At 41.8% G+C, this 19105-nt stretch overlaps 1 protein-coding gene across 1 annotated transcript; it reads right to left on the bottom strand.

Annotated features, from left to right (window-relative positions):
• Positions 1-2238: 2238 nt before the first annotated feature.
• On the bottom strand, positions 2239-18467 carry TTC34 (tetratricopeptide repeat domain 34). Its single transcript, XM_019470714.1, has 7 exons — positions 16939-18467; positions 15584-15809; positions 13534-13726; positions 9610-9776; positions 8444-8711; positions 7963-8177; positions 2239-2757 (listed from the first exon to the last, which is right to left on the bottom strand). The coding sequence occupies exons 1-7, from the start codon at positions 18465-18467 to the stop codon at positions 2239-2241; spliced, it is 3117 nt and encodes a 1038-aa protein (XP_019326259.1).
• Between the last annotated feature and the right edge of the window lie 638 nt (positions 18468-19105).

Genomic DNA, 19105 nt, shown 5'->3' with positions numbered 1-19105 from the left:
TGTGGCAAAGGAGACTATGCGTAGTCTCAATTGTCTATACAATGCGAGCACACTGTATTGACATAGACATCTCAGACTAGATGTTAGGAAAGTTTCTTTACCGGGAGGGTGGTCAAACACTGGAACAGGCTCCCTAGAAGTGGCCGATGCCCCATCGGCATTTGGACAATGCTCATAATAATAAGCTTTAACTTGTGGTCAGCTCTGAAGTGGTCAGGCAGTTGGACTAGATGATCACTGTAGGTCCCTTCCAACTGAAATAGTCTATTCTAAAAGCCACAGAAGGATGAAACTGCTAAAGAGATAAACTGTTGGCTGACTGACTCTGAACCAAACCTGCAACTAAAAGAGGGAATGCTAACAGAATAGCCCATGTGAAGCTGTAAAGAGATTTATTATTCCAGTCAATCAAAAACCCAAAACAAAAATCAAGCAAAAAAAAAAAAAATTCTGCTTCTCAAAAATTTGATCACGAGACACACAGAAATTCCTATCTGTTGCTTACTATTTGAAGAAAAATGAGCAAAGTTATTTCTTTCAGCTTGCAAATGTAGCCAACAGTTGTTTACGGATGTAATTTCACGCTTGGAAAGAAACTCTCCTGCAGCATCTTGATGCCAATGGGGAGCAAAAAGTACTCATCAGTGTCAGTAGGATTAAAATCAGAGGAACTTTTCTTGAATTTGAAAGGAAAGAAGCCCACTCTTACCTTTACTCTTATGGAAGAAAAAAAGGAGCATGTGGAGGAGAAAAAAAAGATGCAAGAGTACAGGTGGTATCATTGCTTATTGGGCTGATTGCATGGCTGCTGCATGAAGTTTCACTCTGGAATGTTGCCTTTCAGAAAACAATGTAACAAAAAAGAAAATGTTCCATTTCCCTTTCATCCTAATCAAAGCAGGAGAGCAGTTCTCAGTATTGCTTTAATCTTTGTTTTCAATAGCAGTTTCTATTTTCCTTCACGGTTGTATTATCACACTCCAAAAGCATTGGAATTCACTTGGAGCAGTCAAAACAAATATACAAGTCTGTTGGTTTGGGCCCCACCTCATTGTTTCCTTTTTGCGCTGCATAGGCATGCTGCTTCCAAATTAAGCTATAGACTCCCATTGCACAGATGAAACGCCAAACCATGCAGAAATGGGTATGTTGGCACTATCTCTGTGCTGCCCTCTAAGTCTAGCTGTCCTTACAGGTGGTGAAGCTATATATGTGACAGAGGGCAAAACCCTTCAGAGCATGTGAGGTGTCGATTCCCATGCTGTCCAGCATGGATGATGAAGAATGAGTGCTGAATCGCTGCAGAGCAATCGCATTACCATCTTGGCTGTTGCCACCAACCCCAACCTCCTACTTGTACATTGATCACTTCTAGATTAGTTCATGCTCCGGTGCTGTCTTTTTGTGCACAAGTGTCCAGGAGCGTGAAAGGCTCTTGTAGACACCCCTACTGAGAGATTATCTCCATGACTCTGCACTGGCAAACTGAGACACAGGGATCTGGCAGTCCAAGGTGAAGTCTGGAGTATAGCTGCCTGTGTGTCCCAGATAACAGGGTATTAGTCACTAGATTGGATGTTTCATCTCTGTTGAGTCTCATCCTTCATGTTATCTGTGTTCCCTGGGACAGAAAAACAGTTTACTTGGCATTCGTACTGCTCCACTCCCCTGTATTGGTGCTCATCATTGCAAATCCACTAGATTATGACAAGGGGAGTTCCTTCCATTCAGGAGTGGGTCATCTGAGTGGTGTAACACATATGGTCTTTCACAAACACATTACAAATGCTACTTTTCACTTATCTTTTTGACTGGCCCATAAAAATAAGGCTACTTAATTTAACAGTAGGTGTTAAAGCTCATCAAATAAATAGCAAGGAAATATATGGTGATTATTCATAAACTGCCAACTATCTGAATGTTTTCCTTCACTGTGATTGGAACCCATGTGTTAGAATTAGTTCAGTTTAGCCAGACAAAACACTCACAAGGGGGAGTTTACATACATCCACAATAATTTTAAAGAATACTGAAAACTGCAATTTGCCTTTTTCTCATAGGTCTCTTGGTCAGTTTTGTTTCACTACCTGAAACTTTCTACTTCTAATCTTGCTGTACCATGTTCAGTGCCATGTCCATTGCATATTTATCATGAGCTTCTCATCTTTCCCTTATTCTTGCAGCTTCACAAACAAACTAGAAAGCAATCAGACACTGGAAAATCCCAAAACAGATAAATTAATGTATGCTACAGCTTGATGCCTCTCGCTTAAGTCTTGTTTTCAGCTTTTTAAGTTCAGCATTTTTATCAATTTTAAGACCATAGTCTGTGATTTTCCAGGCCTCTTCATAATGCTGCATTTCAAAATTATATTGTGCAATCTTATGAAATGCTTTGGTTAAAATTTCAGTGCCAGGGCTATTCATGATGCTGCACAATGCCATAGATTCATCTAACTGCAGTGCCTCAATATACTGCTTAACTGCTGCTTCTTCCTCAGACATGGACAATAGCAGGCGTCCTTTTGAGCAGTGGTCCTCAACGCGTGTTTTAAGACTGTTACAGCCATGCTTCTGGATCACCTTCTCCATATCCTCTAAAGCTTTGTCGTATTTTTTCAGGTGCGTAAGGCAAGCAGCCCTCTGTCGGAGATACCTGGGATTATCTTTGCTTGTTAAGATAGCCAGGGTGTAATAACCAAGAGCCTTCTCATAGCGATATTCTTTAATCAGCGCATTTCCTTCTTGGGCTGCTACCTGTGGACAGAAAGTTACTTAATATTAATTATTAAAAATGAAAAAAAAGAGTAAAATATCTAGTCTGGACTGGCCACAGGTAGACACAGACACCAAGAAATCTTGGATACTTTTTCAAATGTTGAAATTGCATCTAGTTGGAGAACATATAATTGGCATATTTTTTGCATGCAGATATAAAAATCTCAGATCAATGGGCACTTGCTGTTATCTCAAGAGTCTCTGAACCACTCTTCTTTGTTTCTGCATGTTTTGCTAAAACTTTCTCAGAACATTTCTTCTGAAGTTGTTTACATTCCTTAGGAATGATACGTGAACTGAAAACTGAATGGACCAAACTCTAAAAGTGGAGAGTGTTCTCTTCATGCAACCAAATTTCTGCCATGGTCCACGCTAACAGGTGACTATGGAAATTGCATCTGCTGGTCAATAGATAGTTAGTCCCATGTACTGCCCCACAAATATTTGCACATGCTAATAATGAAGGTTGGTCTCTACTGAAGTTTACCCAAGGTATAGGAAAAAATGGCCAACTGATGGCTTTGCTAATTAATCTCCAGTGCAAGTGAACTATCTGCGGTCATCTGAAGGGAAAAACAACAACAAGAAAATAGAGAAGGCAGAAAGAGCCACATAATTTTTAGGTTCATAAAGGTTAATGAAGAAAACTCCATTAGAACTATTTGCCTCAAATGGATTTCTCATTATTTCCCTTTATTGGTAATAAACAAAGCTTTTAACATGCTGCAGCAGAGTGAATATTTAAGTTATAAACAAGGCTGCCACCAGCAGCTCAGGTCTTAGAGAAAGCTGAGCCAAACAAGCTGAGACTTCAAGCACAGGGTAAATGTTTTCATCAGTCTCATTCCATGGGATATCACACATTGCCTTTGGATGCTTGTGGCTCCCCAAAATTCAGTTAGCCCAGCCACTGTCTCAGTAGCCGCACTTGACAGCCGGCTCAGGTCTTTCAGTCTCTTTGTGTGCCTTGTCTTTTTATTTTGGTTGACTTAGATTAGAATTGATTGCTGTTTAACAGAACTAAGGAAAACAGGTTCTGGATGAAATGGATCAATATTGCAGGTCAAGTCTGAGCACCTCATCTGAGACCAGTGGCATGAAATAATTTAGCCATTCCTAACAGTTTATGAAGAATTCTACCCCAGTTATTTTACTATAAAGGAATGTAAAATCCTTTATGTAGTTATATTTATTAGATAGTCTCTTGGCTTCCACACATAGAAATAGAGATAGGACCTCTCCTCAAATAGTGTCAATTGCTGGCTTTAATAGTTCTGGCCATAAATTGTAAGGCAGCCTGTCCAAAAACATCTCAGATGTCTGTTTGTGTATACATTTAAAGAGTAGCAAGTTTAGTTTGTCCTTTCAAGTGTTTTTAAGGCAACTAGTCAATGCAAGTGTTTTCTCAGTGGCAGGATTTTAACAAGAGATCAAGGTGGAATTGCATCTGCATGTGAGGAGCATCCTGACAAGAGATTTTTTTTTTCCCCCTAGAAATTCTGAGGTTCTAGATCACGTTGTTCTAAAGAGCACAGTGTGCTTCCTCAAAATACCTTGCGTTTGTATAGTTAAATTGTAATTTTCAGCCTTTAAAGTGCGTTTGTTGTTTCAATGGCAGAAGAAAAATATAATTTTTGTTGTTCTCCTGAATGACCAATCTAATGCTGAACCTGCTGGTGTGCTAACCAGGATCATTTTGGTTTACTGCACCACATACGATGTTGCCACTTACTAACTCAGCCACTGCTTTGACTTCTTCACATTTCACTGACGGTCCCCAAAGTAAGCAAGCCACAGGATTCTGGATTTCCTGCTGTACTTGGAGGAAAAAGGCGCATCTGAGAATAAATGATTCTCTCTCATCTTCACCGATGGAGTAAACATGGGTATTAGGCAGCTGGGTTCTCTTTTGGCTCTGCCTGACTTAAAGGAACTGAGCTGGGACCCATTTTTGGTGTATAGCACAGCTGGATTAATTAGCAGCTTACTTGCACATCATCTTCTGAACAAAGATAAATATGGAAAGAAGATATAGAAGGATATTGCACAACTGAGTTCGGCTGTTCTCTGCATGTGGCTTTTGAGAAGCACTTTTTTGCCATTGGCCTCATTGCAGGTAACTTTGGAAGACCAAGAGCGGGCTATGTGGTCCATTCACAGATGAACTGTAGTCCATCTTCAAACTTGTCACTAAAGATTTGATTATGGCTTCCAGACTGAAATAATTCTCGTGCCATCTGGAAAGGGCTTGGCAGGCCATAAGTGACTGGTGATCGGACTCCTTCCTGGATTAGGTCTCTGTGTCCCTTTCTACCATCTAGTTACCTCACTGTATGATAAAGGACTGAAAATACACATACTTTTGTTGCATTTTTGGTTCCAGTCCCTAGTGACTAATCTTACGTTGAAATTGACCAAAGCTCAATTCCTTAGAAGGAAAATAAGCGAGGAGTTTAATGGACATGGAATTATGGCCAAGGGTTAGTCTCTGAGCAGTAAATAACAGAAGATGGATTGATAAGCATTGAGCTTTGGAAGAGGGTTGGATGTTTTCAGAACAGTGTGGAAGAAGTCTTTCCTTCTTTACCTGCAGACCCTATTTGAAGGCATGTGGAATGGCAACTTCTACCTTGGGCTGAGGGCCTAATTCTAACACAGACCATATAGCTTTTGAGACCATTTCTGTAGGAGTCAGCTCTGGATATCCTATGGCATGTGAACAGCCAACAGAAAGTGCAGCTCTGAGGATCTGGGCACGGAGCTAGCAATCAGTCATGCATTTAACCTTTGACATAGGAAACTGAAGGGTTGAAGCTGCACTAGCGGCAAGCAAACTCCCTTCCTCTGACCTTTTGCAGTTTAATAAATCTTTCAGATTCCTATTCCCATGTGGCTCTCCCAGTTGTTTACAAATTTCTTAGCATGGGACCCCTTAGACTATAAATAATGAAAGAATTTTATTGCTTTGTTTTTCATGAAAAAAATCAGTACATCAAGGAGTCCTCCTTCCTCCACCCTTTCCTATTCAGCTTATGTAGAATTATTTTTAGCTTTTCAGACCAGACTCCAGGATAATGATGACACATTTCTATAATGCCTGTAATCTCCCAACACTCTAAAACAATGTGGCAGTAATGCTTTTGTGCATGGAGTGCTGAGACTGAGGGCTGAGCGTAAACCACTAAACTCTTCTCTGCTTCAGTCTCCTTACTTGTGAAATGGAGGTAACAGAAGGAACACCCTCCCCTAGAGTGTAGTTAGGAGCCCGTGGCAAAGTAAGGTCATCATTGGGGTTTTTGGCACTAATTCTGTCTGTAAGCTTTTTCACTTTTACTGAGAATAACCTTGCAGGCAAAACTGGAAAATCCTTTGAGACACCGGGCAGGTGAATTAACCAATTCCTTCCCTACCCCAGCAAAGTGCATATTTATCCCCTTATCACAAAATACATATTAAAAAAAAAATATTTGTGATTCTGGCTAATCAGTAATAAAACTAATCACACTCAGTAAATCTTTGAAGATTAGAGAATATGGAAAAGACTCCCAGGTGCTTGAGTCCAAATGTTTACTCAGCTGAACAAAAGCACAAGGTTAAAGATTAAAAAAAAAAAATTACTCTATTTTACTTCCAACACTGGTATTGAGTTCCAGTCTTGAAATCAGTCCAGCCACCCCTATTTTCTCAAGTGGCAGAGAAATCTTTCATGATAAATAAGCCACCAGTAAGGGGTTTTATTCCAGACCCTGTTCCACAGCTGCCAAAAAAAGACAGAAATAAAGTATCTTTCCGATTTTAAAGGTTTCACTAATCTGTGGCACCAGTGAGTTCCTAATACATCAGTGCAGTTTAAGGTGTGCAAAAATTAGTTGGATTTTTTTTTCTTTTTTTTTTCTTATTGACAGCATAAGAAAATCCCTTCTGTGTTTTCTTGGAAAGCAGCACGGATGGACTTAGCTGTGAGACTTCCATACAGAACAAGTGATGTGGCAGCAAGGGAAATTCAGCTGTAAAACGTATCTTCGTTTATAGACATCTCCTTAGGGCCTCCATAGACACATTCTTGACTGTACCTTTATCAACTTTATATAGTGAAAGATTGCAAATTGGCTCTACAATCTCCAAACTCTTCCCCGTAAGACTGAACTTTTTGCATTATTCAGAAGAGAGGGGCTCTTTTCTCTGTAATGGGGTATAGCTAGGGACTGGTAAATTAATACTTGCTTACTTATATCCTCCTGCTGTTTTGCTAAAATACATACAAAGTACTCCTCTCAAGATGCATTAAGTATATCAGCATGTTGTTTGGTTTATAACCTGGGAGAAAGCGTAACAATATAGCTTCTCACCAGGGCACGCACAATCTACAAATTGAATAAAAGGAAGCAAACTGATTCTCAGAACATGGAGCTTCTGGGTAATCAGAACTGCAGATGCTTGAGTGAATGTTAAAACTCCTCACCATCAATCTGACCTTGTCCTGTCTTATTATTGGAGATGCTTTCTCAGAACTGGATGCACTTAGGGGGAGAAACTTGAAAAAAATACTGAAAAATACATACTTGGGTAGACTAGAGCAATGTGCCGTTTTTGTGTCAAACAGTTTTAGCTAAGAAAACCAATACCAACCTCAAAGGCTAGTCATTTTATAAAAATGTGGATATATTTAAATTTCTAAATGTTACACAAAAAGGCAAAAAGGATTGAAGCATTTAATGTGACTGAATCAGAAACTTCAGTTTCATTTCATCAAGAAAATGAACAAAATATGAATTCCCCTTCCCCAGAAGTCAGCTATGAGCACTATGTAACTCATACAGAGTACAATACTAGCAATGATCTTGTTAAAGCTCTAGCTGCTGCCCCTCACATCCCCTGCATTTTAGCGTTGGGATTAAACAGGTCTCATGCTAGGGAGACCAACAAGAAATTCCCCCAAGTGGTAAGAAGTGGTAATGATGAGTTATTAGAGACTGAAGCAAGGTCACTGCAATGAAAGAAGTTTGGATTCAACTCCCTATTCTGGCTGGAGGAAGAAGCTGCTTTGTTCCTTATTCATCTGATATATGGTCTTCCCACACACTTCTGTTCAAGACAAGGCAGGGAAGATCTCTGCAGCCTGATTTTGCTTCCCATTTCTTTCCCCACTGAATCCACAGACGTGGCATCAGAAAAGGATTGTACCTGTAAGAGATGCTGCTGTTGCTTAGCATCTACGAAGTTCAGGAGAAACCCCAACTCCCTTTCATCTTTCTTAGCTAGGATGCTGAATGAGTGAGCTGCCACTGGCACGTTCCTCTTCTTCAGCTGCAGCACAGCTAGTCTTGCACTAGCAAAATCATCAGCAAGAGAGTGGCCAAACGCTTCCTGAAGGTGATCAAGGGCTTCTTCATAGCTTCCTGTTGGTTAACACCAGTACAAGCTATATAACCCATTCCATGTGGAGAAAGAGACATCAAGAAAACTTACTAAAGCAGGATTTAGGTAGCCTGTCCACAGTCCACATCTAAGGGTATTAATTCCTTCATACCCTTTCCCAAAACGTTTGCAAACTTCTCTTGAAAAGAGAAATACAACACTACGCTTGCCATTTCACATTCACTTTCTTTTAATTTACTGTTCATTCACTTAGTCTGATCAGCTATGTAAAAGAATGGGAACTTACCATTTGCAATCAAAACATCTGTGTAGAAGATGTGATATTGTGCATCCTTGCAAATTTTAATTAGTGCTTTTGCAATCATGAGAAGATCCCTGAGGGTTTCTTCTTTTGAATGGTCCTTAGTAGCAACAAGCTCAGTTAACGCAGTCCTGCCATGCTGAAGAAGCCATTGAGTGATCAACCCTTGGGCTTCATGCTTTAAAGACAGGATTGCTGGGATCACTACTCTTGCCTCCACCTTCAATGCTGAGATCAAATCTTGCACTGCTTCCTGTGTAAAAACAAGAATAAAAAATGAAATGGTAGCCATAACTATGTGCTGATAATTTGTTCTTTCAGGTGCTTTCAGTTCTCTGCTGTCCCACAGGTCAGCTGCAAACTTTTGGAAGCTCTTTGCTCTTCCCTGTCCTTGTGCTGCATCTTTTCCATTTGCAAAGCTGATATAAGAGCATAAAGACAGGTTTGAATGACTATTTGCAAAGTGCTTTGAACTCCTCAGATTATCATTGAAAAAAATTCTTGCAGCAACAAGAAACAGATGCTGTGAATGAGTAAGTGCAAGCAGGATTTGGCTCAGCCAGGATAAACCAGCACAAATCCACACACCCAATTGGAGATGCACCATTTCTAATTCACTGTAGGATTGGTGTGATATGCAGGTAAAGTGTAAGGCTACTGACCATATTAGAATCAGATAAACCATGCGAACATCTGACATGATTTCCAGGCAATGACATACTGCAATCCCCAAAGTAACACTAATTGCACGCTTGAGCTTTTCACAGATGATGGAGAGGGACTCACTAAACCTTGAAACTGTTCTTTCTTTTTCCTCTTGTTGCTACATTTCATCTAACACAACATCATGTCATGAAAACGTGAGATCAAATATAGGGGAGAGTTTTCAGCACTGCAAATCAATGCATAGTAGTGACAGTAAATACGATCTATGATTAAGGTTTAGTCTTCCTCTGCCTAGACTTGGGAAAGCAAATCAGTAATGTCAAGTGGACTACTTATACAGCCAGCCAAAACAAGAGCCTTCACTGACCAAATTGTGTGAGAAACTCTTGATTTCAGTGAGTCCACAACAAAGCCTGTGGTACCTTACACTAATATTGCTTAATACCGTCAGAAAAATCGCCAGGAAATCAATATAGTGATAATACCTTCTGCTGCTTCAGAGCAAGGTAAATGAATCCTCGTCCGCTCAGAGCTTGCACGTTCCTAGGGTCCTCCTTTAGGATGGCATTATAATCAAAAATAGCAGTTTTCTTCTGACCAAGGTGCCCATAACATTGAGCCCTGATGAGAAGGCAATCTTCAGCATAACCACCTGGAGGAGAGAAATGCAGCCACGCTTACTTGAAAGGTCTCAAGTCTACTGCTCTAAAAGAGGGTGCAGTAAATCCCAGTGTGTGCAGACCATGAAGCCCCACCAAAGGGCTTCAAAGTGACTAAGTGAAAATGATGGGGTAGACCTACATGTTGGGTTATGCTGCAGGAATGAAAATTAAGTATTGCTTTATTCAGAGCTGTGGCAAGGGTGGAATAAGAGGGGTGTGCTGGATGGAGGCAAATGTGCTATGGTAAGGAAATGCAATCCATAGATGTGACTGGAAGAAGAATAAGGAGGGTGCTGGAGAGGATATCCAAGGATATCCATATGAAGCTATAGAAAAATTCCACTTTGCCTGAGGATACCTGATGAAGTACAATGAGAGTACTTAAGTGGTAGTTTCCTTTATTTTTTTGCCCACATACTATCAGTTCTGAGTTGAAAGGAAAAAAAGAATCTATGTCAGGCTGGTTTCTAAAACACAGTCCTGAATCAGTTAAGTGTCCTGCTGAGGCTAGCAGAGTTCTGTCAAAGAATGAATTTTCACTGGTGAAATCTTGAAAGTGTTGAATGAGTGGAAAAGGTAACATTATGAAAATCATAAAATCACATTGCTCAACCAGCTCAAAAGCTTCCTGGTTTCTAATAAAAACAAATACGCATGTCGATCAACACTGGCTCTCCTCAAATATCCATGACTGCTTTTCTGATAGCCTCAAGGTCTCAGCAAGAGTGGGTCTTCTCAGGAACAGCCAAAGGAGGCAAAAGGAGTGGCCTGCAATTATTGAGCACTCAACCTTCCCAGGCAGGCAATTTTTTTTTCTACCTTCTCTGGGATACCTAGACTCAGCCAGCTGACAGTATAGAGAAATTCCATGTTTGCCAGTTGTCATGAAACTACTTCTGTCAATTTTTGAGGAGGTCTGGAAAGCTTTGCCCTTTGTTATTCTGCCCTGAGGTCTTCCATGCATTTTCATGGGGACCTCTAAAAGACAGGATTGTGATGCTGCTCTGGAAAGCAGCGAAAGGAAGATGAGGCTATTGTAAAATGCAATGTCTTCGTATCTCCGCATGTATCCTTCCACCACACCTTTCTCCAAAGACATCATAAATGTGCCACAAATGGAGGCAACCTACCAATGACATGACCATCATCTCAGGATGTAAACTAGATTAGAATCCAATGAATCCTTGGAGGTTTTAGTATGATGGAATAGGAGCAGCACAAATGAGAGAAGAAAGGTCTAAGAGGAAGATATGTGAGGATGGAGGCACAAGGCCATTTGGCTGTTTTAATAAAGTGGAGTCAGAAAGTACACTTTTTTTGGATAAAACAGTAATCTAGATGGGACAGACTAATTTACTGCCACACTTAATATGCACTGGGATTTGTGATACTAAGATTCTTTTTTCTCTGCTTTCAAATAAGTGCTGCCCAAATAAACACATATAGCTGACAATGAAAATCATGATCCACTCGTTCACTGGTTGCAGAGCATATATCTTTCTGCCACCCACATGCTCCTTCCTTTCAAGGCAATTTTGATACGGATCTTAATTTGCCCAGGGTTGCAATCAATAACTGTGGCATCCCAACACCGGATGATAAATCATCAGTGCCACTGTAAACACTTTTTCATAGGGAAGTCAGCAAATGCAGCGTCTTGGACAGCTGCCTGCAGAGATGAGCCAGCAGACAGGCTCCTACCAATTCTTTTACAGTAATGAGGCTTTTTCTCCCTCCTGATATGGTACCAAAGGTTATTATTTGGTACCTTCTGTACCAAAGGTTATTATCACTCTGGAGCTCTATCAGTTGACTCCCATAAAGACAATACCTATTTCTTAACGAGCATCTGTCCTAGCAGGTGAGGAGTTGATAAGCTGGAATACATGGGTTGTGAAATGGAACCATCTCAAAGCAATTAACAGGTCTTTTTTTCCATTTTCATAAACCAATCTCTCTTCTTCTCAATGCTGCAGTCATAACATTTGCTCAGAGTGAAAGGCAGATTTCCATACAAACGTGGTTTTACTTGGAACATGCCAGAATCATTTCCATGTTAGCCTGATCTCTCTCCTTAGGAAAAGCTAGAATAATGATGCATGTAAGTGGGTGCATTCACTCTTTTGCACTGGAACTATGCATTCATTGGTCTCTTGGAACAAGAAGGCAGGTTGTTTGCTGCAATGACTGTATTTACAGCATGTTCATTCTGATGAAACAGGAGGTACCAAATAAATTTCATTAGTAGGAAGGTTTTCAGGGTACTAACTGATGTAACAAACTAAGGCTGAAACAGGGGAGCCTTCTACTTCTACGCTGCTTGTCTAAAATGGGCTGGAGCTGGCTCTGTTTCAGTAGCTTTTCCAAATTACTTACCAGCTAGCATGTCCTCTAAAAGTTACACAAAACAAATAGGATAAAGGCTGCTTCTTTCTTCTGAAAGGGGGATTTCCTTCATCTAGATGATTTTGTGAAGTGTCCCCTCATTCGCAGTCTTTCAAGGACCAACTGCTCACAGGGACCAAATTCCCCTCTCATTTATCACAAATTTGGCTTTGATCTCTTTAAGAAACAATTATAATGTATTTTCAAAGAAGCTCTCATCTCTTTCTAGATCAAGTTTAATTTTCTGGGGAAACATTACCTCAGTCACCTGTGTGCAGAGTGAGTTACTGAAAAATCAAGTTTTATAGAAGGAAAAGTAATTCTGTAGAATATCCTTGAGACTTTGCTCTGTATTTTGAGCATGTATCTGTTGCTGTGATAAAACAGCCTCCCTACACTAAGTACAGAAGAATCCCCCTGCCATTCTGCTTTTCCGTTACCTGCATTACACTGCTTATCCTAAAATGGTCTTTTTTTAAACCACAGTAAAGAAGGAAAGCGTGGCACATAAAAAGGAAAATAATCTAATTGCTCTGAGAAGATAGCACTGCTAACATTAAAACATGTAGTTTGTTCAACAGCACAGCTGTACTTGTGAGAAAATTTGTGACCACACATATGAAAGAAATTATTATTACAGATCAATTTGTCTAGACCAATTACTCAGAAGCAACCTACAGCAACTGAACAGTAATTGCAGTCTGATGTTTGGTAGCAGGTCTACCATAACAAAAGACAGTAAAATGTAAAGAAGACATACATTGTGTTTCCTGTACACTCTACACATTACATTTCTGGAGCAGGAAAAACAGGGAAATTATTAGAATGGAAATTTCAAACCACCAGCTGGAAATAGATGGGTTCAGGATGTTAAAGATCTTTTCCAAGTTATGAAGGATTTGTGGCTTCTTTGTGTTGGTATAACCCAGTAAGGGTGGTTTATGCCTAAACGTAACTTTTAGCATGTGAACAATGCAATTTAAAATAATCCTCAGCTGTGCTCCAGGAGGATTTCATGTGCTAAACACAGAACAAAATCACATGCTGGGTCTTCTGGACAGGTGAAGAAAAGGGGCTGATGTCCCTGTAGAACTGAACTGAACCCTTGCATTTCAAGGGGTTCACAAGCTACTTACGGGACAGTAAGAACCGCAGTCACTGTTTAATTGCACTATTTCATGGTCCAGATGAGTTGCTACTTTAAACAAATTTTATTCTGCTCTTCACCTGCCTTTGTAAGTCTACTGTTTCAATCTTCTCATTGGGGAAATGACAGATGAGAACTGGTTGGACGTGCTTGCCTACCCACTGATCTGATTTCCCATAGAAGTAAATCTCCTATCAGTATCTTGATAACCCTACCTGAAGCAATGATGGCAAAGGAAAGGTAGGCAACGGCCTCTTTGATGTCAGCATCCTCCTGTTTGTTCTTCAAGATGGTCAGTGCTCTGAAATGGCAGTGAGTTTGCATCAACTTCCGGTCTTCATCCTTGAAAATGTCCATGATCGGCAGGAGGCAGGACGTATCTCCAATTCTGATCACTTTCTTTAGCAGCTTAACAACGTGAGGGAAAAAGGCAGAAGAGGAAGATTGGCATGAAAAGATAAATGAAGTCATGCTAAAGCTGGAAATATTACTGTCTGGTGAGACAGTTCTTATCCACTGCTTCCCCGCATTTCACTGGGGCTTCAGCCAGCCACGGTCCAGCCAAGGACCATGAATCTCTTTTACTTAACTCTTCAGCTGGCCCTAGTGTAAATGCATGTTGGAGAAAACATTACTTATCTTTTCTCACCACCACTCAGCTGTGGAAATCATTCTGAGGAAATATATAATGCTGCTTTGCTTACTTTGGGCAGCATCTGTTCCAGACTGGCAGTTAACTGTTTTTATAAATACAGCTGAACCACAGAATGATTGCCCCAAAGAGAGAAAGTTTCTATGGAACAGGATTCCAGTGACCCCTTTTGACTGTAAAATTGAAACCAGTGAATTAATGGAAAATCAGTGAAGTGCTGTGCCTTTCTTTTAGTATTGCTATTGGGAATCTGGGAAAAGGATGGATTCAAATCCACAAACTACTGTCCTCCTGGAAAAGAATCTTGCCTGACATATGGTATCTTTGCCTACATTCACTAGAGTGAAAATCACCAAGTACTTTTTTACTACATTTCCTAAGGAAAAAAATCAAAAGGTGTTTCCTCCAGTAAAGCAAATGTGCTTAGCAGGTACTCAATATTCAAATCTGAGCCAGAGAAGCCAGGACAAGAACAAAGTTATCTTGATACACCAGACACATCCATTGAACTTATTACTTTCTCTATTTTTATTAACAGATACAAGTGTCTGCGTGCTGACAGGCAGGTGGGACAAAAACATTTTGAAGAGAAATTTTCAGTGACACGTATGTTCCATCTAGAACTTGTAGCAGAAGCTGCAGATAGGAATCCAACTTCCAAGGGCAACATATGAACTCTAATAAAGTCATGTCATTCATTAATAGCCTTCCCAAAGGCAGCAAATTATACAAAGTTTTATTTTTCATAGAGAGAAGTGAAGTGGTGACAAGAAAACCTTTCTCTTTACGGCTAGTAGAATTTATATGGGATTTTAAAAAATGCAATAGTTCCCTCTGATGGCAGAACCTGGTAATTCAGCTTTGTAATCCTTGGTAGGAGAATCAACATGTTGGAATGCCTTTTATGGTTTCAAGGACAAGTCATTAGCCACTAAAGAAAGAAAACTGCAGACTGGTATTTGAGCTTCTGGTTTTGTTTCTTTCCCTGCCCACCCCACCCCCCCGCTTCATTAGGATAATCAGTTAGATAGTAGTTCTGCCTTCTTTTCTCTAGGGGAAAATGACCAATCCCATCAATATTGTCACCAGGGGCAGGATGCTCAGTCGTGTTCTGCCCAGTTAAAGACTCTGATGAAAAGTGCCATTAAATGGCATGTGATGAATGGGCTGTATTTAGCTAGGAGTCCTTGTGTGGCCTGTGCTACAGACAGAAAGTCCTACTTACGAGGCCTCTATTTACCAGTTTACCACCATTCCTGAGAAATGTCTTGAAACACAGGTTGGGGTAGGTGCAGCCCCACTGGAAAACCCATCACAGGTTGTGTGATGGGGTCGGTTCCAACTTTGCACCATGTGTGAGATGGCCTCACGGTGCAGCTTGTACCCAGAGCCTTACAGTTGTCGTGTAACACTGAGGAGCAGGAGCCGAGCAGAGCACTGTGCTGGGAAACTGAAAGCCCTTGGAACACCCTCTGGCAAGCCTATGTCTCTAAAGTGGTCCCTCTTAAGTTCTACCATGCATCTTCTGTATCAGCCAAAAGGGTTGTTAACCCTCTTCACCACACTATCACCAGTAACTCTCTCATTCTCTCTGCTAGCCAGGTGCTCCTTACCTGGTTGCCATCATACAAGAAACCTTTCTTCAATTGCAGAAGCGCGAGTCTAGCCAGGATGGGAGACCTTTGCGGATTTCCAGAAAGTGCTAGTAAGAGGAGCTTGTGAGCTTCTTCTACACGGCCCATCTGGTACAGGGCATCAGCACAAAGGATCCGTGATGCTTCATCAGAAGCGTCCAGCTCCTCCAAGAGAGAAGCCAGCTGGTAAACCCCAGGGGCATCTCTGGAGGGAAAAAAAAAAATAAAGAGAAAGGGAAAGACCATCTTCAAGGAAAAAATGCTAATGAGAGTAACAGAGCCTCTTTGTCTCACCTGGAAGGTAAGAAGCAGGTTATCAGCCCAGTATCAAAATGGATGATACATTTTACTATATCCAGCACCATAGATATCTCTGCCACTTAATTCCATAATCATAATCCCTCTTTATAAAAACATGTTCTTAAGCAGTTGTGGCTCTAAAGAAAGGTTAACAAATAATGATTCATATCTGTGGTTGCAGCTGATACCACAATGGGAAAAGGAAAAAGTGATAGTGAAAAAAAAAAAAGATGGCCATTTCTAATGAAGAGCTGTGTGTTAGAATTTGCATGGACTCTGAAGAACTGTGTTAACAGGTAGCTTCTTGTTCCAGCAGCAGTGAAGAAGATGAGCAATCTTTTCTGACCTTTAGAAAGATGATTTTAAGTATTAAAACCTCAGAGTCCCTCTGTTACACCTTGTTCTACCTTCAAACTCAGGTTTTAATGGATTTAGCTGGAATAGTTTGGTGTTCCTATCTCAGATCTCCCAGCCTTAAATATGAGATTAATACAGTTAGCATTGAAAAAAGAATTTGGATTGCCAGCACCAAGTACATGCATAGAAGCACCTCAGCTCTGTCTTGGAAGGACACTTTCTAGGGGCTTGGTACTTCATCGCCCACCAAATCCTTCAGTTCAGAGCTGAGAGTGAAAGGAGCCAGCTAGGACCAACAAATCTGTTTTGTTATGGGTGTATCTACTCCTTTAGAGGAGAAATCTCTGTCATATTCCCTCTAGCATTTTGCACGCTCCTAGCTTAGCCCAATTGGTATATCATGGATTAACTTCCATAGAAAGATTGAGCTGATCTGGCTACGTAGATCCTATTGCATTCTGACATACCAGCAAACCAGTGTTTTGCTGGAGTAACCACAACTATGCAGTTTTATTTCAACCTGTTATTTTAATTATGAACTTTAAAAGGGTCTATATCCTATTCTCAGTTATCTGAAGCAAGTACCCTCTCTACTACTCCAGCTGCTCTCTTTCTGTTAGGAATCTGCACAGCCCTGTTTCTTTTTCTGCCCACAGGCTGAACTGCCTCCTGGGTACCTCTTCTTCTGGAGCATCTTCTGTCCTTCTTCTTGGAGAACTTTTAGCAGCAGTCCTCTTTGGTTCCACGGCACATAGGACTTGATTGTGAAGATGGTTTCTTCCAGCTTTAACTGGCAAGCTGTGATATAATCCAGGGCTGTCAAGTAATGGCTGCCACCAGAAATCCGGATAAGTCCACGCCCACATAAGGCTTTAATACAGCTGTTAGGATGTGGGGAATCATGCTCAATGACTTTTTGAAAGTCCTGCAGGGCTTGCTGATGGTCATGAGCATGGAGAGAGCAAAATCCTCGCAATGCTAAAAGAGTATTGTAGTAAGTTTTCTGCTCTGCTGCCAAGAGGTGGTCACAGATATCCAGGGCAGCTCTGATGTGTCCATGCAGGAGATGGCAGTCTGCTAGCCGAACACTGAGCTCACGTTTGGACCCTGGGGAGATCTGAAGGAGGAACTGGACTGTCTGGATGACAGAAGGGAGCAGTTCAGTACCATGATTGCCTCTGAGTTCAGTCCGAGTACGCACAGCCTCCCTGTATGTTGCAAACTTCGCCTCCAGGACAGTTCTAGCCTGTTCTTCTATCCTCTCAGTGTCATGTGGTGAGAAAAGCTCTTCGAAGTGTTTCATTGCCTGGGCAGGGGTTGCTGCAAAAGCTTCTGCTAAATCCTGCATCATTTCCTGCATCCGTCCACCCAAGAAGAAATATGCAGCAGCCCGTTCTAAGAGCAGACCCAAAGCTTTCTCATCTCTGAGATTATCAGCTGAGAAGCCCGTGAGGGCCTTGCTACAAACTGCCACACACTCCTCAAATTTGCTTTTCTCAAAGAGGTAAGCTGCCTGCACCCTGCAAACCCAGATATCATCCGGTGCCACTGCAGACAGGAAGTCATAGCAGTTGCCCAGCCACTGGTCCAAGGAACTGCAGTCTGGGCTTTCTTTCTGATATGTTGAGAGATAATTAGAGAAGGCCTGGATGACCCGTGGCAGGTATTCCCTTTGCCTAGTACACACATAGGCCACTGCCTCAGCCCGGTGCATCACAAAGGCTTGGATATAGTCTGCAACTCCCTTCCTAACTTGTGTCCCTGACAGCACCCTTGCCAACGCCCTCAGCAGCAGCAGTTCCACTGAATACTTTGGGTTAGCGTTGAGCAGGGTATTGCATTTACTCACCACCTCCTCTGAGCATCCTCGCCTGAGCAGGGTCTCCAGCTTATATACTGAGGATACCACATTGTTGGGAGTTAGGGTGGAGAGAAAGATGGCAGCTATTCCCACGCTGAGGGAGACAACAGCCAAGTTCTTGCTCTGGATCTTGGGAATCTGATTCTTGCCTTTGCACCACATCTCCAGGGTGGCTATTACTTTCTCCCAGAGCCCCATGTCTAAGGAGTTCACTTTCTGTACTGCTGTGGGGGCACTGCAGCTGAAGGCAGCCACGTAGAAAGCGGTGGCTATTGGTAACTCCTGCTGGGCGAGATGGTGGTCCCCTTCTTTGCAGAGCAATGCAGCAAGCTCCTGAGGTGACATTTTCTGCACTTGTATCTTCACCAAGCAGCATCACACATGTAATGTGGCTAGTGCCTGTAAAACAGAAAATCAGCAATGTGAGGGGCTGTGGAGCACAGGGGTTTTTTTGCTTGGGGGGCAGCTTACCAATTGACAGACATGAGTAAGCCTAGGTCCTGTGAAAAGCCAGCGTTTTGTCACTGACAGGCTTCCCAGGGAGCAAAGCCATGAGAAGAAACACTATAGAGGTTCTTAGTCCACAGCCACGTAACATTGACCAGAAAGCAGCCACACAACCTTGTCAGTGTTCCCTATCCCATTGACTGTCCAGGACATGGGGCTGGGGGGCCTACCGGGCTTTGTCCTCCCTGGCTGAGATGTCAGTTTGATAAATTTTTAATCATCGGATGGTACGTCAGTGCTGGTGGTGGACAAGGAGGAGACAGAATACCACCTTGATACTTTGCCCACCACTTGCCTTTCCTCCTTTGCCTTGGAGAGGCAGGAAAGGAAGAAGAAAATTTGCACCTTCTCCCTGTTTCTACCCCAGGAGGCAGGGGGAAAGATGCAGTTTAGTGCAAGGACCCGAGCTCCAGAGCGTGTCCCGGCTCCACACACCTGGGGTCTAGCCCTCCCGGTGAGCTTCAGGAGCGAGCGCT

This window comes from Aptenodytes forsteri, unplaced genomic scaffold, assembly GCF_000699145.1.
Source record: "Aptenodytes forsteri isolate BGI_AS27 unplaced genomic scaffold, ASM69914v1 Scaffold16, whole genome shotgun sequence".
Taxonomy (NCBI): Eukaryota; Metazoa; Chordata; class Aves; order Sphenisciformes; family Spheniscidae; genus Aptenodytes; species Aptenodytes forsteri.
Note: the sequence above shows the minus strand (reverse complement) of the source record. Positions and strands in the feature narration are given on the sequence as shown.